The following is a 25,025-nucleotide window of genomic DNA, read 5'->3' as shown; positions in this document are numbered from 1 at the left end:
CTATGAGACTGGGACATCCATATAGCCTTCCTGTAGTGGCCCCTATGAGGACATCCATATAGCCTTCCTGTAGTGGCCCCTATGAGACTGGGACATCCATATAGCCTTCCTGTAGTGGCCCCTATGAGGACATCCATATAGCCTTCCTGTAGTGGCCCCTATGAGGCTGGGACATCCATATAGCCTTCCTGTAGTGGCCCCTACGAGACTGGGACATCCATATAGCCTTCCTGTAGTGGCCCCTATGAAGCTGGGACATCCATATAGCCTTCCTGTAGTGGCCCCTATGAGGACATCCATATAGCCTTCCTGTAGTGGCCCCTATGAGGCTGGGACATCCATATAGCCTTCCTGTAGTGGCCCCTATGAGGACATCCATATAGCCTTCCTGTAGTGGCCCCTATGAGGACATCCATATAGCCTTCCTGTAGTGGCCCCTATGAGGCTGGGACATCCATATAGCCTTCCTGTAGTGGCCCCTATGAGGACATCCATATAGCCTTCCTGTAGTGGCCCCTATGAGACTGGGACATCCATATAGCCTTCCTGTAGTGGCCCCTATGAGGACATCCATATAGCCTTCCTGTCGTGGCCTCTATGAGGCTGGGACATCCATATAGCCTTCCTGTAGTGGCCTCTATGAGGCTGGGACATCCATATAGCCTTCCTGTAGTGGCCTCTATGAGGCTGGGACATCCATATAGCCTTCCTGTAGTGGCCCCTATGAGGCTGGGACATCCATATAACCTTCCTGTAGTGGCCCCTATGAGGACATCCATATAGCCTTCCTGTAGTGGCCCCTATGAGGACATCCATATATCCTTCCTGTAGTGGCCCCTATGAGACTGGGACATCCATATATCCTTCCTGTAGTGGCCCCTATGAGGACATCCATATAGCCTTCCTGTAGTGGCCCCTATGAGGACATCCATATATCCTTCCTGTAGTGGCCCCTATGAGACTGGGACATCCATATAGCCTTCCTGTAGTGGCCCCTATGAGACTGGGATATCCATATAGCCTTCCTGTAGTGGCCCCTATGAGGACATCCATATAGCCTTCCTGTCGTGGCCTCTATGAGGCTGGGACATCCATATAGCCTTCCTGTAGTGGCCCCTATGAGGACATCCATATAGCCTTCCTGTAGTGGCCCCTATGAGGCTGGGACATCCATATAGCCTTCCTGTAGTGGCCCCTATGAGGCTGGACTGGGACATCCATATAGCCTTCCTGTAGTGGCCCCTATGAGGACATCCATATAGCCTTCCTGTAGTGGCCCCTATGAGGCTGGGACATCCATATAGCCTTCCTGTAGTGGCCCCTATGAGGACATCCATATAGCCTTCCTGTAGTGGCCCCTATGAGGACATCCATATAGCCTTCCTGTAGTGGCCCCTATGAGGCTGGGACATCCATATAGCCTTCCTGTAGTGGCCCCTATGAGGCTGGACTGGGACATCCATATAGCCTTCCTGTAGTGGCCCCTATGAGGACATCCATATAGCCTTCCTGTAGTGGCCCCTATGAGGCTGGGACATCCATATAGCCTTCCTGTAGTGGCCCCTATGAGGACATCCATATAGCCTTCCTGTAGTGGCCCCTATGAGGACATCCATATAGCCTTCCTGTCGTGGCCTCTATGAGGCTGGGACATCCATATAGCCTTCCTGTAGTGGCCTCTATGAGGCTGGGACATCCATATAGCCTTCCTGTAGTGGCCTCTATGAGGCTGGGACATCCATATAGCCTTCCTGTAGTGGCCCCTATGAGGCTGGGACATCCATATAGCCTTCCTGTAGTGGCCCCTATGAGGACATCCATATAGCCTTCCTGTAGTGGCCCCTCTGAGGACATCCATATATCCTTCCTGTAGTGGCCCCTATGAGACTGGGACATCCATATATCCTTCCTGTAGTGGCCCCTATGAGGACATCCATATAGCCTTCCTGTAGTGGCCCCTATGAGGACATCCATATATCCTTCCTGTAGTGGCCCCTATGAGACTGGGACATCCATATAGCCTTCCTGTAGTGGCCCCTATGAGACTGGGACATCCATATAGCCTTCCTGTAGTGGCCCCTATGAGGACATCCATATAGCCTTCCTGTCGTGGCCTCTATGAGGCTGGGACATCCATATAGCCTTCCTGTAGTGGCCCCTATGAGGACATCCATATAGCCTTCCTGTAGTGGCCCCTATGAGGCTGGGACATCCATATAGCCTTCCTGTAGTGGCCCCTATGAGGCTGGACTGGGACATCCATATAGCCTTCCTGTAGTGGCCCCTATGAGACTGGGACATCCATATAGCCTTCCTGTAGTGGCCCCTATGAGGACATCCATATAGCCTTCCTGTAGTGGCCCCTATGAGACTGGGACATCCATATAGCCTTCCTGTAGTGGCCCCTATGAGGACATCCATATAGCCTTCCTGTAGTGGCCCCTATGAGGCTGGGACATCCATATAGCCTTCCTGTAGTGGCCCCTACGAGACTGGGACATCCATATAGCCTTCCTGTAGTGGCCCCTATGAAGCTGGGACATCCATATAGCCTTCCTGTAGTGGCCCCTATGAGGACATCCATATAGCCTTCCTGTAGTGGCCCCTATGAGGCTGGGACATCCATATAGCCTTCCTGTAGTGGCCCCTATGAGGACATCCATATAGCCTTCCTGTAGTGGCCCCTATGAGGACATCCATATAGCCTTCCTGTAGTGGCCCCTATGAGGCTGGGACATCCATATAGCCTTCCTGTAGTGGCCCCTATGAGGACATCCATATAGCCTTCCTGTAGTGGCCCCTATGAGACTGGGACATCCATATAGCCTTCCTGTAGTGGCCCCTATGAGGACATCCATATAGCCTTCCTGTCGTGGCCTCTATGAGGCTGGGACATCCATATAGCCTTCCTGTAGTGGCCTCTATGAGGCTGGGACATCCATATAGCCTTCCTGTAGTGGCCTCTATGAGGCTGGGACATCCATATAGCCTTCCTGTAGTGGCCGCTATGAGGCTGGGACATCCATATAGCCTTCCTGTAGTGGCCCCTATGAGGACATCCATATAGCCTTCCTGTAGTGGCCCCTATGAGGACATCCATATATCCTTCCTGTAGTGGCCCCTATGAGACTGGGACATCCATATATCCTTCCTGTAGTGGCCCCTATGAGGACATCCATATAGCCTTCCTGTAGTGGCCCCTATGAGGACATCCATATATCCTTCCTGTAGTGGCCCCTATGAGACTGGGACATCCATATAGCCTTCCTGTAGTGGCCCCTATGAGACTGGGATATCCATATAGCCTTCCTGTAGTGGCCCCTATGAGGACATCCATATAGCCTTCCTGTCGTGGCCTCTATGAGGCTGGGACATCCATATAGCCTTCCTGTAGTGGCCCCTATGAGGACATCCATATAGCCTTCCTGTAGTGGCCCCTATGAGGCTGGGACATCCATATAGCCTTCCTGTAGTGGCCCCTATGAGGACATCCATATAGCCTTCCTGTAGTGGCCCCTATGAGGCTGGACTGGGACATCCATATAGCCTTCCTGTAGTGGCCCCTATGAGGACATCCATATAGCCTTCCTGTAGTGGCCCCTATGAGGCTGGGACATCCATATAGCCTTCCTGAATTTTTTTGTGATTTTCCTACACAAAGTTGGTGTAGATTGTTCTAGAACCATTATTTGTTCAACCATAACAGCCGATACATTATGTTGATTCCTGCTATGACAGTATCTGCCTGTTCCTGTTTCAATGGGGACTGCTGACTCTGAAAGCCTATCGTATACTTCCTAGTCTAAACAGTTAGCGCATATATTATGACAACATTTTGTGACGTTTTTGTTTTGTTTTGGTGTTTCTTTCAAAAGTTATTGCGCCAAGTCAATGTTCGATAGCCGAAGTCTACACCCCTTCCGCGGTAATTGGTCAACAGTACAACTCCTAGAAGTGGGAACTATGGACGGGATTCTTTGAATTTAGTTTTTTGCTGTCATTCAACGAGAGACAACTAGTTTTCATGCACATGTTTTACCTGGAGAAATACTGCAGCAAACATTTAGTCTTAAAACAACACAGCTAAGACTTCCTGAGCAAAAACATCAACATTTATGACAGATTATGAGTTTATAATGGCTCGGTTGTTGCTAATGGGACAAACAGCAATATTGCTGGCGGTTTTTCTCTCAAAATGTTCAAGCAATGGTCTTTTAAATGAAGGGAGCACAGATGTTGACTTCGCATCACAGAGTGCTGCTAGAAGCAAACCAAACCTAGTATGTGGTTAGCTTCACTCCCTCTCCCCACTGTGTTTACAGAGGAGGGACCGATACATTCTAAAAAACGCAAGCAGATGACCGCTGTTCAAAATGCTATTGTAAGACAAATATACAGTTTTCAAAGCAACTACTGTTGATCTAGTTACAGAGAGGAGAGTCACAGCTCTCTGTGAGTACATACAGTGCATTTGGATAGTGTTCAGACCCCTTGACTTTTTCCACATTTTGTTATGTTACAGCCTTATTCTAAAATGGATTCAATTATTATTTACCCCCTCTCATCAATCTACACACAATACCCCTTAATGACAAAGACGCATACATCACCGATCAAAAGTTTAAGAACACCTACTTTATCCTTGTTTTAACTGTTTTCTACATGGTAGAATAATAGTGAAGACATCACAACTATTAAATAACACATATGGAGTAACCAAAAAAAGTGTTAAACTAATCTAAATATATTTTATATTTGAGATTCTTCAAAGTAGCCATCCTTTGCCTTGATGACAGCTTTGCACACTCTTGGCATTCTCTCAACCAGCTTCATGAGGTAGTCACCTGGAATGCATGTCAATTAACAGGTGTGCCTTCTTAAAAGTACATTTGTGGAATTTCTTTCCTTCTTAATGTGTTTGAGCCAATCAGTTGTGTTGTGACAAGGTAGGGGTGGTATCCAGAAGATAGCCCTAATTGGTAAAAGACCAAGTCCATATTATGGCAAGAACAGCTCAAATAAGCAAATGACAGTCCATCATTACTTTAAGACATGAAGGTCAGTCAATACGGAAAAATTCAGTGCAGTTGCAAACCCATCAAGCGCTATGATGAAACTGTCTCTCATGAGGACTATCACAGGAATGGAAGACCCAGAGTCACCTCTTCATCAGAGGATAAGTTGATTAGAGTTACCAGCCTCAGAAATTGCAGCCCAAATAAATGCTTCACAGAGTTCAAGTAACAGACACATCTCAACATCAACTGTTCAGAGGAGACTGTGTGAATCAGGCCTTCATGGTCAAATTGCTGCAAAGAAACCATTACTAAAGGACACCAATGACAAGAAGACTTGCTTGGGCCAAGAAACACAAGCAATGGATATTAGACAGGTGGAAATTACTCCTTTAGTCTGCAGTCCAAATGGGAGATTTTTGGTTCCAACTGCCAGGTCTTTGTGAGACGCAGAGGTGAACGGATGATCTCCACATGTGTATTTCCCACCGTGAAGCATGGAGGAGGAGGTGTTATGGTGTGGGGGTGAACAGATGATCTCCTCATGTGTATTTCCCACTGTGAAGCATGGAGGAGGAGGTGTTATGGTGTGGGGGTGAACGGATGATCTCCACATGTGTATTTCCCACAGTGAAGCATGGAGGAGGAGGTGTTATGGTGTGGGGGTGAACAGATGATCTCCTCATGTGTATTTCCCACAGTGAAGCATGGAGGAGGAGGTGTTATGGTGTGGGGGTGAACAGATGATCTCCTCATGTGTATTTCCCACAGTGAAGCATGGAGGAGGAGGTGTTATGGTGTGGGGGTGCTTTGCTGGTGACACTATTATTTATTTAGAATTCAAGGCACACTTAATCAGCATGGCTACCACAGCATTCTGTAGTGATACGTCATCCCATCTGGTTTGCGCTTAGTGGGACTATAATTTATTTGTCAACAGGACAGTGACCCAAAACACCTCCAGGCTGTGTAAGGGCTATTTGACCAGGAAGGAAAGTGATGGAGTGCTGCATCAGATGACCTGGCCTCCACAATCACCTGACCTCAACCAAATTGAGATGGTTTGGGATGAGTCGGACCGCAGAGTGAAGGAAAAGCAGCCAACAAGTGCTCAGCATATGTGGGAACTCCTTCAAGACTGTTGGAAAAGCATTCCAGGTGAAGCTGATTGAGAGAATGCCAAGAGTGAGCAAAGCTGTCATCAAGGCAAAGGGTGGCTTTTTGAAGAGTCTAAAATATAAAATATATTTTAATTTGTTTAACACTTTTTTTGGGTCACTACATGATTCCATTATGTGTTATTTCATAGTTTTGAGGTGTTCACTATTATTCTACAATGTAGAAAATAGTACAAATAAAGAAAAACACTTGAATGAGTAGGTGTTCTAAAACTTAGTAGTGGTAGTGTATATATATATTTGTATTAAAAACAAAACATGTAATATTGTCACTTTGACGTCACCGGTCTACTAACCATTACCCACACCTAACAAACATAAATACGCACACCTAGCAAACATCATTACGCACACCTAGCAAACATCATTACGCACACCTAGCAAACATCATTACGAACACCTAGCAAACATCATTACGCACACCTAGCAAACATCATTACGCACACCTAGCAAACATCATTACGCACACCTAGCAAACATCATTACCCACACCTAGCAAACATCATTACGCACACCTAGCAAACATCATTACGCACACCTAGCAAACATCATTACGCACACCTAGCAAACATCATTACGCACACCTAGCAAACATCATTACGCACACCTAGCAAACATCGTTACGCACACCTGGGGCTCATCATTACGCACACCTGGGTCTCATCATTACCCACACCTAGCAAACATCATTACGCACACCTAGCAAACATCATTACGCACACCTAGCAAACATCATTACCCACACCTAGCAAACATCATTACGCACACCTAGCAAACATCATTACGCACACCTAGCAAACATCATTACGCACACCTAGCAAACATCATTATGCACACCTAGCAAACATCATTACGCACACCTAGCAAACATCGTTACGCACACCTGGGGCTCATCATTACGCACACCTGGGTCTCATCATTACGCACACCTAGCAAACATTGTTACGCACACCTGGGTCTCATCATTATGCACACCTGGGTCTCATCATTACCCACACCTAGCAAACATCATTACGCACACCTAGCAAACATCATTACGCACACCTGGGTCTCATCATTACCCACACCTAGCAAACATCATTACGCACACCTAGCAAACATCATTACGCACACCTAGCAAACATCATTACGCACACCTAGCAACCATCATTACGCACACCTAGCAAACATCATTACGCACACCTGGGTCTCATCATTACGCACATCTGAGTCTCATCATCAGTCACACCTGGGTCTCATCATCAGTCACACCTGGGTCTCATCATCAGTCACACCTGGGTCTCATCATCAGTCACACCTGGGTCTCATCATCAGTCACACCTGGCAAACATCATTACCCATACCTAGCCAACATGTTTAACCACACCTAGCAAACATTTTTAACCACACCTAGCAAACAATATTACCCACACCTAGCAAACATCATTACCCACACCTAGCAAACATCATTACCCACATCTCTGGGGAGCAGCGAGGAGAGAGTGATTCAGCAGGAGAGAGTTGAGCAGAGAGGAGATAGTGGAGCAGCGAGGAGAGGGTGGAGCTGCGAGGAGAGAGTGGAGCAGCGAGAAGAGAGTGGAGAGAGTGGAGCAACGAGGAGAGGGTGGAGTAGCGAGGAGAAAGTGGAGCAGCAAGGAGAGAGTGGAGAGAGTGGAGCAGCGAGGAGAGGGTTGAGTAGCGAGGAGAGAGTGGAGCAGCAAGGAGAGAGTGGAGAGAGTGGAGCAGCGAGGAGAGAGTGGAGCAACGAGGAGAGGGTGGAGTAGCGTGGAGAGAGTGGACCAGCAAGGAGAGAGTGGAGAGAGTGGAGCAGCGAGGAGAGAGTGGAGCAGCGAGGAGAGAGTGGAGCAGCAAGGAGAGGGTGGAGCAGCGAGTAGAGAGTGGAGCAGCGAGGAGAGAGAGGAGAGAGTGGAGAGAGTGGAGCAGCGAGGAGAGTGGAGCAGCGAGAAGATAGTGGAGAGAGTGGAGCAGTCGAGAAGATAGTGGAGAGAGTGGAGCAGCGAGAAGATAGTGGAGAGAGTCGAGCAGTCGAGGAGAGAGTGGAGCAGCGAGGAGAGAGTGGAGCAGTCGAGGAGAGAGTGGAGCAGCGTGGAGAGTGTGGAGCAGCGAGGAGAGCATGGAGAGAGTGGAGCAGCGAGGAGAGAGTGCAGCAGCGTGGAGAGAGTGGAGCAGCGTGGAGAGAGTGGAGCAGCGAGGAGAGCGTGGAGCAGCGAGGAGAGAGTGGAGCAGCGAGGAGAGAGTGGAGCAGCGAGGATAGAGTGGAGCAGCGAGGAGAGAGTGGAGAGAGTGGAGCAGCGAGGAGAGAGTGGAGCATCGAAGAGAGAGTGGAGCATCGAAGAGAGAGTGGAGCAGCGAGTAGAGAGTGGAGCAGCGAGGATAGAGTGGAGCAGCGAGGAGAGAGTGGAGAGAGTGGAGCAGCGAGGAGAGAGTGGAGCAGCGAGGAGAGAGTGGAGCAACAGGAGCAGAGAGGAGAGAGTGGAGCATTGAGGAGAGAGTGGAGCAGCGAGGAGAGAGTGCAGCAGCGTGGAGAGAGTGGAGCAGCGAGGAGAAGGTGGAGCATCGAAGAGAGCGTGGAGCAGCGAGGAGAGAGTGGAGCAGCGAGGAGAGAGTGGAGCAGCGAGGATAGAGTGGAGCAGCGAGGAGAGAGTGGAGAGAGTGGAGCAGCGAGGAGAGAGTGGAGCAGTGAGGAGAGAGTGGAGCAGCGTGGAGAGAGTGGAGCAACAGGAGCAGAGAGGAGAGAGTGGAGCAGCGAGGAGAGAGTGGAGCAGTCGAGGAGAGAGTGGAACAGTCGAGGAGAGAGTATAGCAGCGAGGAGAGAGTGGAGCAGCAATGAGAGGGTGGAGCATCGAAGAGAGCGTGGAGCAGCGAGGAGAGAGTGGAGCAGCGAGGAGAAGGTGATGCATCGAAGAGAGCGTGGATCAGCGAGGAGAGAGTGGAGCAGCGAGGAGAGAGTGGAGCAGCGAGGATAGAGTGGAGCAGCGAGGAGAGAGTGGAGAGAGTGGAGCAGCGAGGAGAGAGTGGAGCAGCGAGGAGAGAGTGGAGCAGTGAGGAGAGAGTGGAGCAGCGTGGAGAGGGTGTAGCAGCGAGGAGAGAGTGGAGCAGTCGAGGAGAGAGTGTAACAGTCGAGGAGAGAGTGTAGCAGCGAGGAGAGAGTGGAGCAGCAATGAGAGGGTGGAGCAGCGAGGAGAGGGTGTAGCAGCGAGGAGAGAGTGGAGCAGCAGGAGCAGAGCGGAGAGAGTGGAGCAGCGAGGAGAGAGTGGAGCAGTCGAGGAGAGAGTGTAACAGTCGAGGAGAGAGTGTAGCAGCGAGGAGAGAGTGGAGCAGCAATGAGAGGGTGGAGCAGCAAGGAGAGGGTGGATCAGCGAGGAGAGAGTGGAGCAGCGTGGAGAGAGTGGAGCAGGGAGGAGAAGGTGGAGCATCGAAGAGAGAGTGGAGCAGCGAGGAGAGAGTGGAGCAGCGAGGAGAGAGTGGAGCAGCGAGGATAGAGTGGAGCAGCGAGGAGAGAGTGGAGAGAGTGGAGCAGCGAGGAGAGAGTAGAGCAGCGAGGAGAGAGTGGAGCAGCGAGGAGAGAGTGGAGCAGCGTGGAGAGAGTGGAGCAACAGGAGCAGAGAGGAGAGAGTGGAGCAGCGAGGAGAGAGTGGAGCAGTCGAGGAGAGAGTGTATCAGTCGAGGAGAGAGTGGAGCAGCGAGGAGAGAGGAGCAGCAATGAGAGGGTGGAGCAGCGAGGAGAGGGTGGAGCAGCGAGGAGAGAGTGGAGCAGCAGGAGCAGAGCGGAGAGAGTGGAGCAGCAGGAGCAGAGCGGAGAGGGTGGAGCAGCAATGAGAGGGTGGAGCAGCGAGGAGAGAGTGGAGCAGCGAGAAGAGAGTGGAGCAGCGAGAAGAGAGTGGAGCAGCAATAAGAGAGTGGAGCAGCGAGAAGAGAGTGGAGCAGCAATGAGAGAGTGGAGCAGCGAGAAGAGAGTGGAGCAGCGAGGAGAGAGTGGAGCAGCGAGGAGAGAGTGGAGCAGCGAGGAGAGAGTGGAGCAGCGAGAAGAGAGTGGAGCAGCGAGGAGAGAGTGGAACAGCGAGGAGAGAGTGGAGAGAGTGGAGCAGCAAGAAGAGAGTGGAGCAGCAAGGAGAGAGTGGAGCAGCGAGGAGAGAGTGGAGAGAGTGGAGCAGCGAGGAGAGTGGAGCAGCGAACAGAGAGTGGAGCAGTCGAGGAGGGAGTGGAGAGAGTGGAGCAGCGAGGAGAGTGGAGCAGCGAGAAGAGAGTGGAGCAGCAATAAGAGAGTGGAGCAGCGAGAAGAGAGTGGAGCAGCAATGAGAGAGTGGAGCAGCGAGAAGAGAGTGGAGCAGCAATGAGAGAGTGGAGCAGCGAGAAGAGAGTGGAGCAGCGAGAAGAGAGTGGAGCAGCGAGAAGAGAGTGGAGCAGCAATAAGAGAGTGGAGCAGTGAGAAGAGAGTGGAGCAGCAATGAGAGAGTGGAGCAGCGAGAAGAGAGTGGAGCAGCAATGAGAGGGTGGAGCAGCGAGAAGAGAGTGGAGCAGCAATAAGAGAGTGGAGCAGCAAGAAGAGAGTGGAGCAGCGAGGAGAGAGTGGAGCAGCGAGGAGAGAGTGGAGCAGCGAGAAGAGAGTGGAGCAGCGAGGAGAGAGTGGAGCAGCGAGGAGAGAGTGGAGAGAGTGGAGCAGCAAGAAGAGAGTGGAGCAGCAAGGAGAGAGTGGAGCAGCGAGGAGAGAGTGGAGAGAGTGGAGCAGCGAGGAGAGTGGAGCAGCGAGGAGAGAGTGGAGCAGCAATAAGAGAGTGGAGCAGCAAGGAGAGAGTGGAGCAGCGAGGAGAGAGTGGAGCAGCGAAGAGAGTGGAGCAGCGAGGAGAGAGTGGAGCAGCGAGGAGAGAGTGGAGCAGCGAGGAGAGTGGAGCAGCGAGGAGAGAGTGGAGCAGTTGAGGAGAGAGTGGAGAGAGTGGAGCAGCGAGGAGAGTGGAACAGCGAGGAGAGTGGAGCAGCGAGGAGAGAGTGGAGCATCGAAGAGAGAGTGGAGCAGCGAGGAGAGAGTGGAGCAGCGAGGAGAGAGTGGAGCAACAGGAGCAGAGTGGAGAGAGTGCAGCAACAGGAGCAGAGTGGAGAGAGTGGAGCAGAGGAGAGAGCGGAGAGAGTGGAGCAGCGAGGAGAGAGCGGAGAGAGTGGAGCAGCGAGGACAAACTGACTGGGGGAAGAGGACTCGAGGCAATATGGTTTTGGCACCATGTGATTTTTCTTTCAGCACAGAAATCCTTCAGGTTCAATGTTTCATGGTTTAAAAACACACACAGCTAGGCTCCCACTAGCACGCAGGTTAGCTATCTGAGCCTTTAGCGTTACAGAAGCCCTCAGTATGTTCAGCCTACCCTGGAAAGAGGATGTTTTGGAGTATTTTGGCATACCATACAGGTAAGTCAGGACCATCTGTGCCTGGTTGTTCAGATCTCATTGACTGAATAAGAAACAATGGAACCTGTGTTTAGAGACCTATAGTTTAATGTTACACAGGAACCACTATACAAATCAGATAAAATGCATCTCATCCATCAAGAGTGAAACAGACTGAAGGTAGACTTCTGACCGACAGAGGGTTGAAAAGTAAACCAAGTCAGTCAGTTTCTGCATGAGATGGTGGTCAAGTCTGTCCAAGTGCTTATTGAATAGAGGGGCCATAGAGCCCACAGAGAGACAGAGAGAATCTACATGAGTGGATTACATCTAGATGGTCAGAGTAGATTACATCTAGATGGTCAGAGTAGATTACATCTAGATGGTCAGAGTAGATTACATCTACATGGTCAGAGTGGATTACATCTAGATGGTCAGAGTAGATTACATCTAGATGGTCAGAGTAGATTACATCTAGATGGTCAGAGTAGATTACATCTAGATGGTCAGAGTAGATTACATCTAGATGGTCAGAGTAGATTACATCTAGATGGTCAGAGTAGATTACATCTAGATGGTCAGAGTAGATTACATCTAGATGGTCAGAGTAGATGGTACATCTAGATGGTCAGGTCAGTAGATTACATCTAGATGGTCAGAGTAGATTACATCTAGATGGTCAGAGTAGATTACATCTAGATGGTCAGAGTAGATTACATCTAGATGGTCAGAGTAGATTACATCTAGATGGTCAGATGGTCAGAGATCTCTAGATGGTCAGAGTAGATTACATCTAGATGGTCAGAGTAGATTACATCTAGATGGTCAGAGTAGATTACATCTAGATGGTCAGAGTAGATTCTACATCTAGATGGTCAGAGTAGATTACATCTAGATGGTCAGAGTAGATTACATCTAGATGGTCAGGTCATCTACGATGGTCAGAGTAGATTACATCTAGATGGTCAGAGTAGATTACATCTAGATGGTCAGAGTAGATTACATCTAGATGGTCAGAGTAGATTACATCTAGATGGTCGGTCAGATGTAGATTACATCTAGATGGTCAGAGTAGATTACATCTAGATGGTCAGAGTAGATTACATCTAGATGGTCAGAGTAGATTACATCTAGATGGTCAGAGTAGATTACATCTAGATGGTCAGAGTAGATTACATCTAGATGGTCTAGATTACATCTAGATGGTCAGAGTAGATTACATCTAAATGGTCAGAGTAGATTACATCTAGATGGTCAGAGTAGATTACATCTACATGGTCAGAGTGGATTACATCTAGAAGGTCAGAGTAGATTACATCTAGATGGTCAGATTACATCTAGATGGTCAGAGTAGATTACATCTAGATGGATTACATCTAGATGGTCAGATTAGATTACATCTAGATGGTCAGAGTAGATTACATCTAGATGGTCTAGATTACATCTAGATGGTCAGAGTAGATTACATCTACATGGTCAGAGTGGATTACATCTAGAAGGTCAGAGTAGATTACATCTAGATGGTCAGAGTAGATTACATCTAGATGGTCAGAGTAGATTAGATCTAGTCAGAGTAGATTACATCTAGATGGATTACATCTAGATGTCAGATTACATCTAGATGGTCAGAGTAGATTACATCTAGATGGTCAGAGTAGATTACATCTAGATGGTCAGAGTAGATTACATCTAGATGGTCAGAGTAGATTACATCTAGACGGATTACATCTAGATGGTAGATTACATCTAGATGGTCAGAGTAGATTCTACATCTCAGATGGATTACATCTAGATGGTCAGAGTATTACATCTACATGGTCAGAGTGATTACATCTAGATTACATCTAGATGGTCAGAGTAGATTACATCTAGATGGTCAGAGTAGATTACATCTAGATGGTCAGAGTAGATTACATCTAGATGGTCAGAGTAGATTACATCTAGACGGTCAGAGTAGATTACATCTAGATGGTCAGAGTAGATTACATCTAGATGGTCAGAGTAGATTACATCTAGACGGTCAGAGTAGATCTAGATGGTCAGAGTAGATTACATCTAGATGGTCAGAGTAGATTACATCTAGATGGTAAGAGTGGATTACATCTAGATGGTCAGAGTAGATTACATCTAGATGGTCAGAGTAGATTACATCTAGATGGTCAGAGTAGATTACATCTAGATGGTCAGAGTAGATTACATCTAGATGGTCAGAGTAGATTACATCTAGATGGTCAGAGTAGATTACATCTAGACGGTCAGAGTAGATTACATCTAGATGGTCAGAGTAGATTACATCTAGATGGTCAGAGTAGATTACATCTAGATGGTCAGAGTAGATTACATCTAGATGGTCAGAGTAGATCTAGATGGTCATCATCTAGATGGTCAGAGATTACATCTAGATTACATCTCAGAGTAGATTACATCTAGGTCAGAGTAGATTACATCTAGATGGTCAGGTTACATCTAGATGGTAGATTACATCTAGACGGTCAGAGTAGATTACATCTAGATGGTCAGAGTAGATTACATCTAGATGGTCAGAGTAGATTACATCTAGATGGTCAGAGATTACATCTAGATGGTCAGATGGTAAATTACATCTAGATGGTCAGAGTAGATTACATCTAGATGGTCAGAGTAGATTACATCTAGATGGTCAGAGTAGATTACATCTAGATGGTCAGAGTAGATTACATCTAGATGGTCAGAGTAGATTACATCTAGACGGTCAGAGTAGATTACATCTAGACGGTCAGAGTAGATTACATCTAGACGGTCAGAGTAGATTACATCTAGATGGTCAGAGTAGATTACATCTAGATGGTCAGAGTAAATTACATCTAGATGGTCAGAGTAGATTACATCTAGATGGTCAGAGTAAATTACATCTAGATGGTCTAGATTACATCTAGATGGTCAGAGTAGATTACATCTAGATGGTCAGAGTAGATTACATCTAGATGGTCAGAGTAGATTACATCTAGATGGTCAGAGTAGATTACATCTAGACGGTCAGAGTAGATTACATCTAGATGGTCAGAGTAGATTACATCTAGATGGTCAGAGTAAATTACATCTAGATGGTCTAGATGGTCTAGATGGTCAGAGTAGATTACATCTAGATGGTCAGAGTAAATTACATCTAGATGGTCAGAGTAGATTACATCTAGATGGTCAGAGTAGATTACATCTAGACGGTCAGAGAATATCCATAAATACATCCATCCCTAATATCAACAGTATATTAATGGTAATGGTAAAGTTTATGTGTCGGGGGGCTAGGGTCAGTTTGTTATATCTGGAGTATTTCTCCTGTCTTATCCGGTGTCCTGTGTGAATTTAAGTACGCTCTCTCTAATTCTCTTTCTTTCTCTCTCTCGGGGGACTTGAGCCCTAGGACCATTCCTCAGGACTACCTGGCATGATGATTCCTTGCTGTCCCCAGTCCACCTGGTCGTGCTGCTGCTCCAGTTTCAACTGACCCGAGCCCTAGGACCATGCCTCGGGACTACCTGGCATGATGATTCCTTGCTGTCCCCAGTCCACCTGGTCGTGCTGCTGCTCCAGTTTCAACTGACCCGAGCCCTAGGACCATGCCTCGGGACTACCTGGCATGATGATTCCTTGCTGTCCCCAGTCCACCTGGTCATGCTGCTGCTCCAGTTTTAACTGTTCTGCCTGCGACTATGGAACCCTGACCTGTCCCAGACCTGCTACCTGTCCCAGACCTGCTACCTGTCCCAGACATGCTGTTTTCAACTCTCTAGAGACAGCAGGAGCGGTAGAGATACTCTGACATTTACTCCTGAGGTGCTGACTTGCTGCACCCTCAACAACTACTGTGATTATTATTATTTGACCCTGCTGGTCATCAATGTACTTTTTAACATCTTGGCCATGTTCTGTTATAATCTCCACCCGGCACAGCCAGAAGAGGACTGGCCACCCCTAATACCCCTCAGAGCCTGGTTCCTCTCTAGGTTTCTTCCTAGGTTTTGGCCTTTCTAGGGAGTTGTTCCTAGCCACCGTGCTTCTACACCTGCATTGCTTGCTGTTTGGGGTTTTAGGCTGGGTTTCTGTACAGCACTTTGAGATATCAGCTGATGTAAGAAGGGCTATATTTGATTTGATATCCCATAAGTAACTGACTCGGGCTAACTTGATATCCCATAAGTAACTGACTCGGGCTAACTTGATATCCCATAATATCACACACTTGGAAGCATCCATGTTGAAAAGTGATGTGTAAAACATATTGTTTTTAGTAGGCTAAGCTTTGTGATGTGGTTGCTGTTACTCAGTTCCACCTGTCATAGTGTAAACATTCTACAAGTCAAGATCAGTGCGATAATCTGAGGTGGTTTGAATCCTGGCCAAAGTTGAAAGTTCATTGGTTGACCTATTGTTAATGTTCTGTATTGTTGTCATGTCTGACAAGTGTACTTCTGAGCTAAAGGTAAACCCACACCCTTTTTCCTCTCCAGGTGTGTTTGTCCTCCTGGGCTTTCCAGCGTATCTCTGAGATGTAGAGAATGTTAGCGTGTGAGGAGACAGAACTTGTGGAATGTAGGGAGGGTTCTGCTTCCAATAGTTCCATGCTGCCAGGTGTGTGTGTGTGTGTGTGTGTGTGTGTGTGTGTGTGTGTGTGTGTGTGTGTGTGTGTGTGTGTGTGTGTGTGTGTGTGTGTGTGTGTGTGTGTGTGTGTGTGTGTGTGTGTGTGTGTGTGTGTGTGTGTGTGTGTGTGTGTGTGTGTGTGTGTGTGTGTGTGTGTGTGTGTGTGTGTCCTATGTACACAGTGATCCTGAAATAATGACCAATAAATTACAGATACAGCCATAGTGGTTCACCAACTCCTGCTTCCCTCAAGGACAGACATTGGTTCTACCAGACATCCCCGACGTGCTCAATTCAATATAGGATATTGGAAAACATTGAAGGAACACAACAAGGGAAATGTTATTCTGTGTGAAGGGGAGAGTTGGTGCCCTGACAGAGTGTCCAAGACACAACCACTGACACTGAACTTTGACCACAGAGTCTTTCTTTAGCTAAAAACTAGTGTCCCCACCCATCCACTGGCCTCTCACATCAACTCACATCTAATATAATAATAATAATATATGCCATTTAGCAGACGCTTTTATCCAAAGCGACTTACAGTCATGTGTGCATACATTCTACGTATGGGTGGATCTTCAATACCAGACAAAAACATTTCCTTACCCTTCAAACCCTTACACTGCTAGCTCCAGCCCCCTCTAACCAACATGGGCATGTTACAGTTTTACAATAAGGGCATGTTACGGTTTTACAATAAGGGCATGTTACTGTATTACAATAAGGGCATGTTACTGTATTACAATAAGGGCATGTTACTGTATTACAATAAGACATGTTACTGTATTACAATAAGACATGTTACTGTATTACAATAAGGGCATGTTACTGTATTACAATAAGACATGTTACTGTATTACAATAAGACATGTTACTGTATTACAATAAGGGCATGTTAAGGTATTACAATAAGACATGTTACTGTATTACAATAAGGGCATGTTAAGGTATTACAATAAGGGCATGTTACTGTATTACAATAAGGCACAGGCAGGTTACTGTATTACAATAAGACATGGGCATGTTACTGTATTACAGTAAGACATGTTACGGTATTACAATAAGGGCATGTTACTGTATTACAGTAAGACGTGGGCATGTTACTGTATTACAATAAGGCACAGGCATGTTACGGTATTACAGTAAGGCACAGGCATGTTATGGTATTACAATAAGACATGGGCATGTTACTGTATTACAATAAGACATGGGCATGTTACTGTATTACAATAAGACATGGGCATGTTACGGTATTACAATAAGACATGGGCATGTTACTGTATTACAATAAGACATGGGCATGTTACTGTATTACAATAAGGCACAGGCATGTTACGGTATTACAATAAGGGCATGTTACTGTATTACAGTAAGACATGGGCATGTTACTGTATTACAGTAAGACACAGGCTCACCTTAAATCAGTAGCTCTTGGCAGCAGCCTCTTCTTGCCATTGAAGTATGGATGAAAGTCCTCTGTCTTCAGTCTGTGGGAATAGTCGATATAGCCAGAGATCTCCTGTCCAAGAGCGTTACGGTCCCTTATGAAAATAATAGACTGGAGGAGAGACAGAAGGAAACCGTGTGTAAATGATCCAATTGGGGACATTTGGCCCAATATAACACAATAGATCTGGTCAGTCAGTTGCTAACAGGTTGTTGTTGTTAACAGGTAGTTGTTGTTAACAGGTAGTTGTTGTTAACAGGTTGTTGTTGTTAACAGGTTGTTGTTGTTAACAGGTTGTTGTTGTTAACAGGTAGTTGTTGTTAACAGGTAGTTGTTGTTAACAGGTAGTTGTTGTTAACAGGTTGTTGTTGTTAACAGGTTGTTGTTGTTAACAGGTAGTTGTTTGTCAGGATTTGGCCAGGGTTGTTCCGGTTTTTGGTCACTAGATGCCCCCATTGTGCTTTTTGACCTTTTGTTTTCCCTTGATCCCCATTATTATTTGCACCTGTGCCTCGTTTCCCCTGATTGTATTTAAACCCTTAGTTTTCCTCAGTTATTTGCTCTGTGTTTGTATGTTAGCACCCAGCCCTAGTACTCTGTGAACTCTTGTTGATCCCGGTGGACTCTCTTGTGGAATTCTGTTTTTTGTTCTTGTTTGTTTGTTTGTTTTTGAGTATCTTTTGAGGCTTTTTATGCTTTACCTTACACCTTGTGGATTTGCCTTTTTGTCTTGGAGGATTACCTTTGTTCTTGTGGAATTCCTTTTGAGGTTGTGGAGTTACATGTTTTCCTGAAGGACTTCACTTTTTACTTCATTAAATACACCGTCTCAAGTACTGCTGTGTCTGCCTCATCTTCTGGGTTCTGCCGACTATTCGTGGCTCAGTTGGTTAAGTGACTGTTTCTCACTCCGGAGACCCGGGTTCGTAACCGGGTCCTGACAGTTGTTGTTAACAGGTTGTTGTTGTTAACAGGTAGTTGTTGTTAACAGGTAGTTGTTGTTAACAGGTTGTTGTTGCTAATAAGGATCAGCACCTTTTTTTCAATTTCCTCCTAAAATGACAAACCCAAATCTAACCACCTGTAGCTCAGGACCTGAAGATAGGATATGCATATTCTTGGTACCATTTGAAAGGAAACACTTTGAAGGTTGTGGAAATGTGAAATGAATGTAGGAGAATAAAACACATTAGATCTGGTGAAAGTTAATACAAAGAAAAAACCAACAGTTATTTTGTATGTTGTTTGTACCATCATCTTTGAAATGCAAGAGAAAGGCCATAATGTATTATTCCAGCCCAGGTGCAATTTAGATTTTGGCCACTAGATGGCAGCAGTGCACGTGCAAAGTTTTAGACTGATCCAATAAACCATTGCATTTATCTTCAAAATGTTGTATCAAGACTGCCCAAATGTGCCTAATTTGTTTATTAATAACTTTTCAAGTTCATAACTGTGCACCTTCCTCAGACAATAGCATGGTATTCTTTCACAGTAATAGTTCATGTAAATTGGACAGTGCAGTTAGATGAACAAGAATTTAAGATTTCTGCTAATATCAGATATGTCTATGTCCTGGGAAATGTTCTTGTTACTTATGTAACGGATGTGAAACGGCTAGCTTAGTTAGCGGTGGTGCGCGCTAAATAGCGTTTCAATCGGTGACGTCACTTGCTCTGAGACCTTGAAGTAGTAGTTCCCCTTGCTCTGCAAGGACCATGGCTTTTGTGGAGTGATGGGTAACGATGCTTCGTGGGTGACTGTTGTTGATGTGTGCAGAGGGTCCCTGGTTCGAGCCCGGGTATGGGTGAGGGGACGGTTTAAAGTTACACTTACAACCTCATGCTAATCACATTAGCCTACGTTAACTCAACCGTCCCGAAGAATTAGAGGTCGTTGTTAACTACAGGTCATTGTTAACAGGTAATGATCTTCTCATGTCCATTGGATGGTACAGATAATTTGTCTGCTTCCAATGTGTGTGTGTGTGTGTGTGTGTGTGTGTGTGTGTGTGTGTGTGTGTGTGTGTGTGTGTGTGTGTGTGTGTGTGTGTGTGTGTGTGTGTGTGTGTGTGTGTGTGTGTGTGTGTGTGTGTGCGTGTGTAAGAGTATCCAGGAGAGGACAGGAGAGGAGAGGAGGGGAGAGGAGAGGGGGGAGGGGATAGGAGAGGAGGGGAGAGGAGAGGAGAGGAGGGGGAGGGGACGGGACAGGAGAGGAGAGGATAGGAGAGGACAGGATAGGAGAGTCACGAACCCACTGCCCTGAAGAGGGAGGAGAACAAGTAGCCTTAAGGAACTGTCTTTTATCCCACGGCTGCACCGGGCAGGCCAACAGACAAGGGGTTCTCTCTCCGCCTGGATCTGTGTGAACGTGGCTGTGTGTTCGTGGCTGTGTGTTCGTGGCTGTGTGTTCGTGGCTGTGTGTTCGTGGCTGTGTGTTCGTGGCTGTGTGTGTGTACGTGGCTGTGTGTTCGTGGCTGTGTGTTCGTGGCTGGGTGTTCGTGGCTGTGTGTTCGTGGCTGGGTGTTCGTGGCTGTGTGTTCGTGGCTGTGTGTGTGTACATGGCTGTGTGTTCGTGGCTGTGTGTTCGTGGCTGTGTGTTCGTGGCTGTGTGTGTGTACGTGGCTGTGTGTTCGTGGCTGTGTGTTCGTGGCTGTGTGTTCGTGGCTGTGTGTTCGTGGCTGTGTGTTCGTGGCTGTGTGTTCGTGGCTGTGTGTTCGTGGCTGGGTGTTCGTGGCTGGGTGTTCGTGGCTGTGTGTTCGTGGCTGTGTGTGTGTACATGGCTGTGTGTTCGTGGCTGTGTGTGTGTACGTGGCTGGGTGTTCGTGGCTGTGTGTGTGTACGTGGCTGTGTGTTCGTGGCTGTGTGTTCGTGGCTGGGTGTTCGTGGCTGTGTGTTCGTGGCTGGGTGTTCGTGGCTGTGTATACGTGGCTGTGTGTTCGTGGCTGGGTGTTCGTGGCTGTGTATACGTGGCTGGGTGTTCGTGTGTGTGAGACGTATGGCTGAGGTACCCACTCAGCGGTTAACACTTGCACCACCCCCCCCTGCCACCACTGTTCCCAGGAATGGGGACGGGTACAAGAGAGCCCTGCCGTGGTTTGGTGTCTGAGGGTGTCAACCTGCCTCTCCTGTCCTGTCCTTTCCTCTCCTGTCCTCTCATCTCCTGTCATCTCCTCTCCTGTCCTGTCCTCTCATCTCCTGTCATCTCCTCTCCTGTCCTGTCCTGTCCTTTCCTCTCCTGTCCTCTCATCTCCTCTCCTGTCATCTCCTCTCCTGCCTCTCCTGTCCTGTCCTCTCCTCTCCTGTCATCTCCTCTCCTGTCCTTTCCTCTCCTGTCCTCTCCTGCCTCTCCTGTCCTTTCCTCTCCTGTCCTCTCATCTCCTCTCCTGTCATCTCCTCTCCTGCCTCTCCTGTCCTGTCCTCTCCTGTCCTGTCATCTCCTCTCCTGCCTCTCCTGTCCTGTCCTCTCCTCTCCTGTCATCTCCTCTCCTGCCTCTCCTCTCCTGTCCTGTCCTTTCCTCTCCTGTCCTCTCATCTCCTCTCCTGTCCCGTCATCTCCTGTCCTCTTCTGTCCTCTCCTCTCCTGTCCTCTCCTGTCCTGTCTTTGTTACGGGTGGAGGAATCCCCCACCATCACTAACAACTGTGTCAATTTGCCGGGTTAATGAAAACATGACCTGGAGGACAGGAATGTTGAAGGTAAGAGTCCTGGTTTAGGTAAGGAACCCCAATTCCAACTTTTTAGGTTCCTCTGTAGGTCCTGCATTAACTGAGTGGGAACTCCCTGTTCCTTAGCCTCCTCCCTTAGCCCCCACCCTAATCTAACCCACCTCTTTCTCTTTGCTCCCCTCCTCAATCTAACCCTGTCCCTTACAGCCTCCCCCTTAGCCCCCACCCTAATCTAACCCACCTCTTTCTCTTTGCTCCCCTTCTCAATCTAACCCTCTCCCATAGAGCCTCCTCCCTTAGCCCCCACCCTAATCTAACCCTCTCCCATAGAGCCTCCTCCCTTAGCCCCCACCCTAATCTAACCCTCTCCTGTAGAGCCTCCTCCCTTAGCCGCCACCCTAATCTAACCCTCTCCCATAGAGCCTCCTCCCTTAGCCCCCACCCTAATCTAACCCACCTCTTTCCCTTTGCTCCCCTCCTCAATCTAACCCTCTCCCTTAGAGAGGGAGAAACTAGGGCAGAGGCTTATTTGACTTGGAGGTGACTGCACAGCAGAGCAGGTTGAATAGTGTAGTGTACAGTAGGTGAGCAGAGCTGCTTCTCTCCGAGTTTGACTTCCTGACAGACAGGATGGGATCTGGCCTGGACCCTGGGTCGAACCCCTAACCATCCCACTAACCTGCTGTGCATACAGCTAGACGGAACAACACAGATGTTGATCTGGTGACCTGATGTACATGAACTGTATGTATGAAAGCTTCATGAAACCACGTTGTTTCAGCATGTTGTTGTTTCAGCATGTTGTTGTTTCAGCATGTTGTTGTTTCAGCATGTTGTTGTTTCAGCATGTTGTTGTTTCAGCATGTTGTTGTTTCAGCATCTTGTTTCAGCATCTTGTTTCAGCATGTTGTTGTTTCAGCGTGTTGTTGTTTCAGCGTGTTGTTGTTTCAGCATCTTGTTTCAGCGTGTTGTTGTTTCAGCATGTTGTTGTTTCAGCATCTTGTTTCAGCATGTTGTTGTTTCAGCATCTTGTTTCAGCATCTTGTTTCAGCATGTTGTTGTTTCAGCGTGTTGTTGTTTCAGCGTGTTGTTGTTTCAGCATCTTGTTTCAGCGTGTTGTTGTTTCAGCATGTTGTTGTTTCAGCATCTTGTTTCAGCATGTTGTTGTTTCAGCATCTTGTTTCAGCGTGTTGTTGTTTCAGCATGTTGTTGTTTCAGCATCTTGTTTCAGCATGTTGTTGTTTCAGCATGTTGTTGTTTCAGAATGTTGTTGTTTCAGAATGTTGTTGTTTCAGCATCTTGTTTCAGAATGTTGTTGTTTCAGAATGTTGTTGTTTCAGCGTGTTGTTGTTTCAGCATCTTGTTTCAGAATGTTGTTGTTTCAGCATGTTGTTGTTTCAGCATCTTGTTTCAGAATGTTGTTGTTTCAGCGTGTTGTTGTTTCAGCATGTTGTTGTTTCAGCATCTTGTTTCAGAATGTTGTTGTTTCAGCGTGTTGTTGTTTCAGCATGTTGTTGTTTCAGCATCTTGTTTCAGAATGTTGTTGTTTCAGCGTGTTGTTGTTTCAGCATGTTGTTGTTTCAGCATCTTGTTTCAGAATGTTGTTGTTTCAGCGGTTGTTGTTTCAGCATGTTGTTGTTTCAGCATCTTGTTTCAGAATGTTGTTGTTTCAGCATGTTGTTGTTTCAGCATCTTGTTTCAGAATGTTGTTGTTTCAGCATGTTGTTGTTTCAGCATCTTGTTTCAGAATGTTGTTGTTTCAGCATGTTGTTGTTTCAGCATCTTGTTTCAGAATGTTGTTGTTTCAGCATGTTGTTGTTTCAGCATCTTGTTTCAGAATGTTGTTGTTTCAGCGTGTTGTTGTTTCAGCATCTTGTTTCAGAATGTTGTTGTTTCAGCATCTTGTTTCAGCGTGTTGTTGTTTCAGCATGTTGTTGTTTCAGCATCTTGTTTCAGCATGTTGTTGTTTCAGCATGTTGTTGTTTCAGAATGTTGTTGTTTCAGCGTGTTGTTGTTTCAGCATGTTGTTGTTTCAGCATCTTGTTTCAGAATGTTGTTGTTTCAGCGTGTTGTTGTTTCAGCATGTTGTTGTTTCAGCATCTTGTTTCAGCATGTTGTTGTTTCAGCATCTTGTTTCAGAATGTTGTTGTTTCAGCATGTTGTTGTTTCAGCATCTTGTTTCAGAATGTTGTTGTTTCAGCGTGTTGTTGTTTCAGCATGTTGTTGTTTCAGCATCTTGTTTCAGAATGTTGTTGTTTCAGCGTGTTGTTGTTTCAGCATGTTGTTGTTTCAGCATCTTGTTTCAGAATGTTGTTGTTTCAGCGTGTTGTTGTTTCAGCATGTTGTTGTTTCAGCATCTTGTTTCAGAATGTTGTTGTTTCAGCGTGTTGTTGTTTCAGCATGTTGTTGTTTCAGCATCTTGTTTCAGAATGTTGTTGTTTCAGCATGTTGTTGTTTCAGCATCTTGTTTCAGAATGTTGTTGTTTCAGCATGTTGTTGTTTCAGCATCTTGTTTCAGAATGTTGTTGTTTCAGCATGTTGTTGTTTCAGCATCTTGTTTCAGAATGTTGTTGTTTCAGCATGTTGTTGTTTCAGCATCTTGTTTCAGAATGTTGTTGTTTCAGCGTGTTGTTGTTTCAGCATCTTGTTTCAGAATGTTGTTGTTTCAGCATGTTGTTGTTTCAGCATCTTGTTTCAGAATGTTGTTGTTTCAGCGTGTTGTTGTTTCAGCATGTTGTTGTTTCAGCATGTTGTTGTTTCAGCATGTTGTTGTTTCAGCATGTTGTTTCAGCATGTTGTTGTTTCAGCATGTTGTTGTTTCAGCATGTTGTTGTTTCAGCATGTTGTTGTTTCAGCATGTTGTTGTTTCAGAATGTTGTTGTTTCAGCGTGTTGTTCTTTCAGCATCTTGTTTCAGCATGTTGTTGTTTCAGAATGTTGTTGTTTCAGTGTGTTGTTGTTTCAGCATCTTGTTTCAGCATGTTGTTGTTACAGCATGTTGTTGTTTCAGCGTGTTGTTGTTTCAGAATGTTGTTGTTTCAGCGTGTTGTTGTTTCAGCATCTTGTTTCAGCATGTTGTTGTTTCAGCATGTTGTTGTTTCAGTGTGTTGTTGTTTCAGCGTGTTGTTGTTTCAGCGTGTTGTTGTTTCAGCGTGTTGTTGTTTCAGCATGTTGTTGTTTCAGCGTGTTGTTGTTACAGCATGTTGTTGTTTCAGCATGTTGTTGTTTCAGCGTGTTGTTGTTTCAGCATCTTGTTTCAGCATGTTGTTGTTTCAGCGTGTTGTTGTTTCAGCATGTTGTTGTTTCAGCGTGTTGTTGTTTCAGAATGTTGTTGTTTCACACCTGGTGTTCATATATCCATTTGTCTTGTTCCAGTACACCATCCTGACTTCACCTCCATTACACCATCCTGACTTCACCTCCATTACAGCATCCTGACTCCACCTCCATTACACCATCCTGACTTCACCTCCATTACACCATCCTGACTCCATCTCTAATACACAATCCTGACTTCACCTCTAATACACCATCCTGACTTCACCTCTAATACACCATCCTGACTTCACCTCCAATACACCATCCTGACTTCACCTCTAATACACCATCCTGACTTCACCTCCAATACACCATCCTGACTTCACCTCCAATACACCATCCTGACTCCACCTCCATTACACCATCCTGACTTCACCTCCATTACACCATCCTGACTTCACC

General features: G+C 46.6%; 1 protein-coding gene across 1 annotated transcript in view; it reads right to left on the bottom strand.

Annotated features, from left to right (window-relative positions):
- Window positions 1-25,025, bottom strand: part of cfap299 (cilia and flagella associated protein 299) — a 270,945-nt gene that overhangs the window by 30,634 nt on the left and 215,286 nt on the right. Inside the window, exon 4 of the mRNA XM_046348233.1 lies at window positions 17,608-17,750. Within this exon, the coding sequence (XP_046204189.1) occupies window positions 17,608-17,750 (143 nt within the window). The remainder of the gene's footprint in view (window positions 1-17,607; window positions 17,751-25,025) is intronic.

The sequence above is a fragment of the Oncorhynchus gorbuscha genome, linkage group LG04 (genome assembly GCF_021184085.1).
Source record: "Oncorhynchus gorbuscha isolate QuinsamMale2020 ecotype Even-year linkage group LG04, OgorEven_v1.0, whole genome shotgun sequence".
Taxonomy (NCBI): Eukaryota; Metazoa; Chordata; class Actinopteri; order Salmoniformes; family Salmonidae; genus Oncorhynchus; species Oncorhynchus gorbuscha.
The sequence above is the reverse complement of the archived record's forward strand: the minus strand, read 5'-3'. Positions and strand labels throughout refer to the sequence as shown.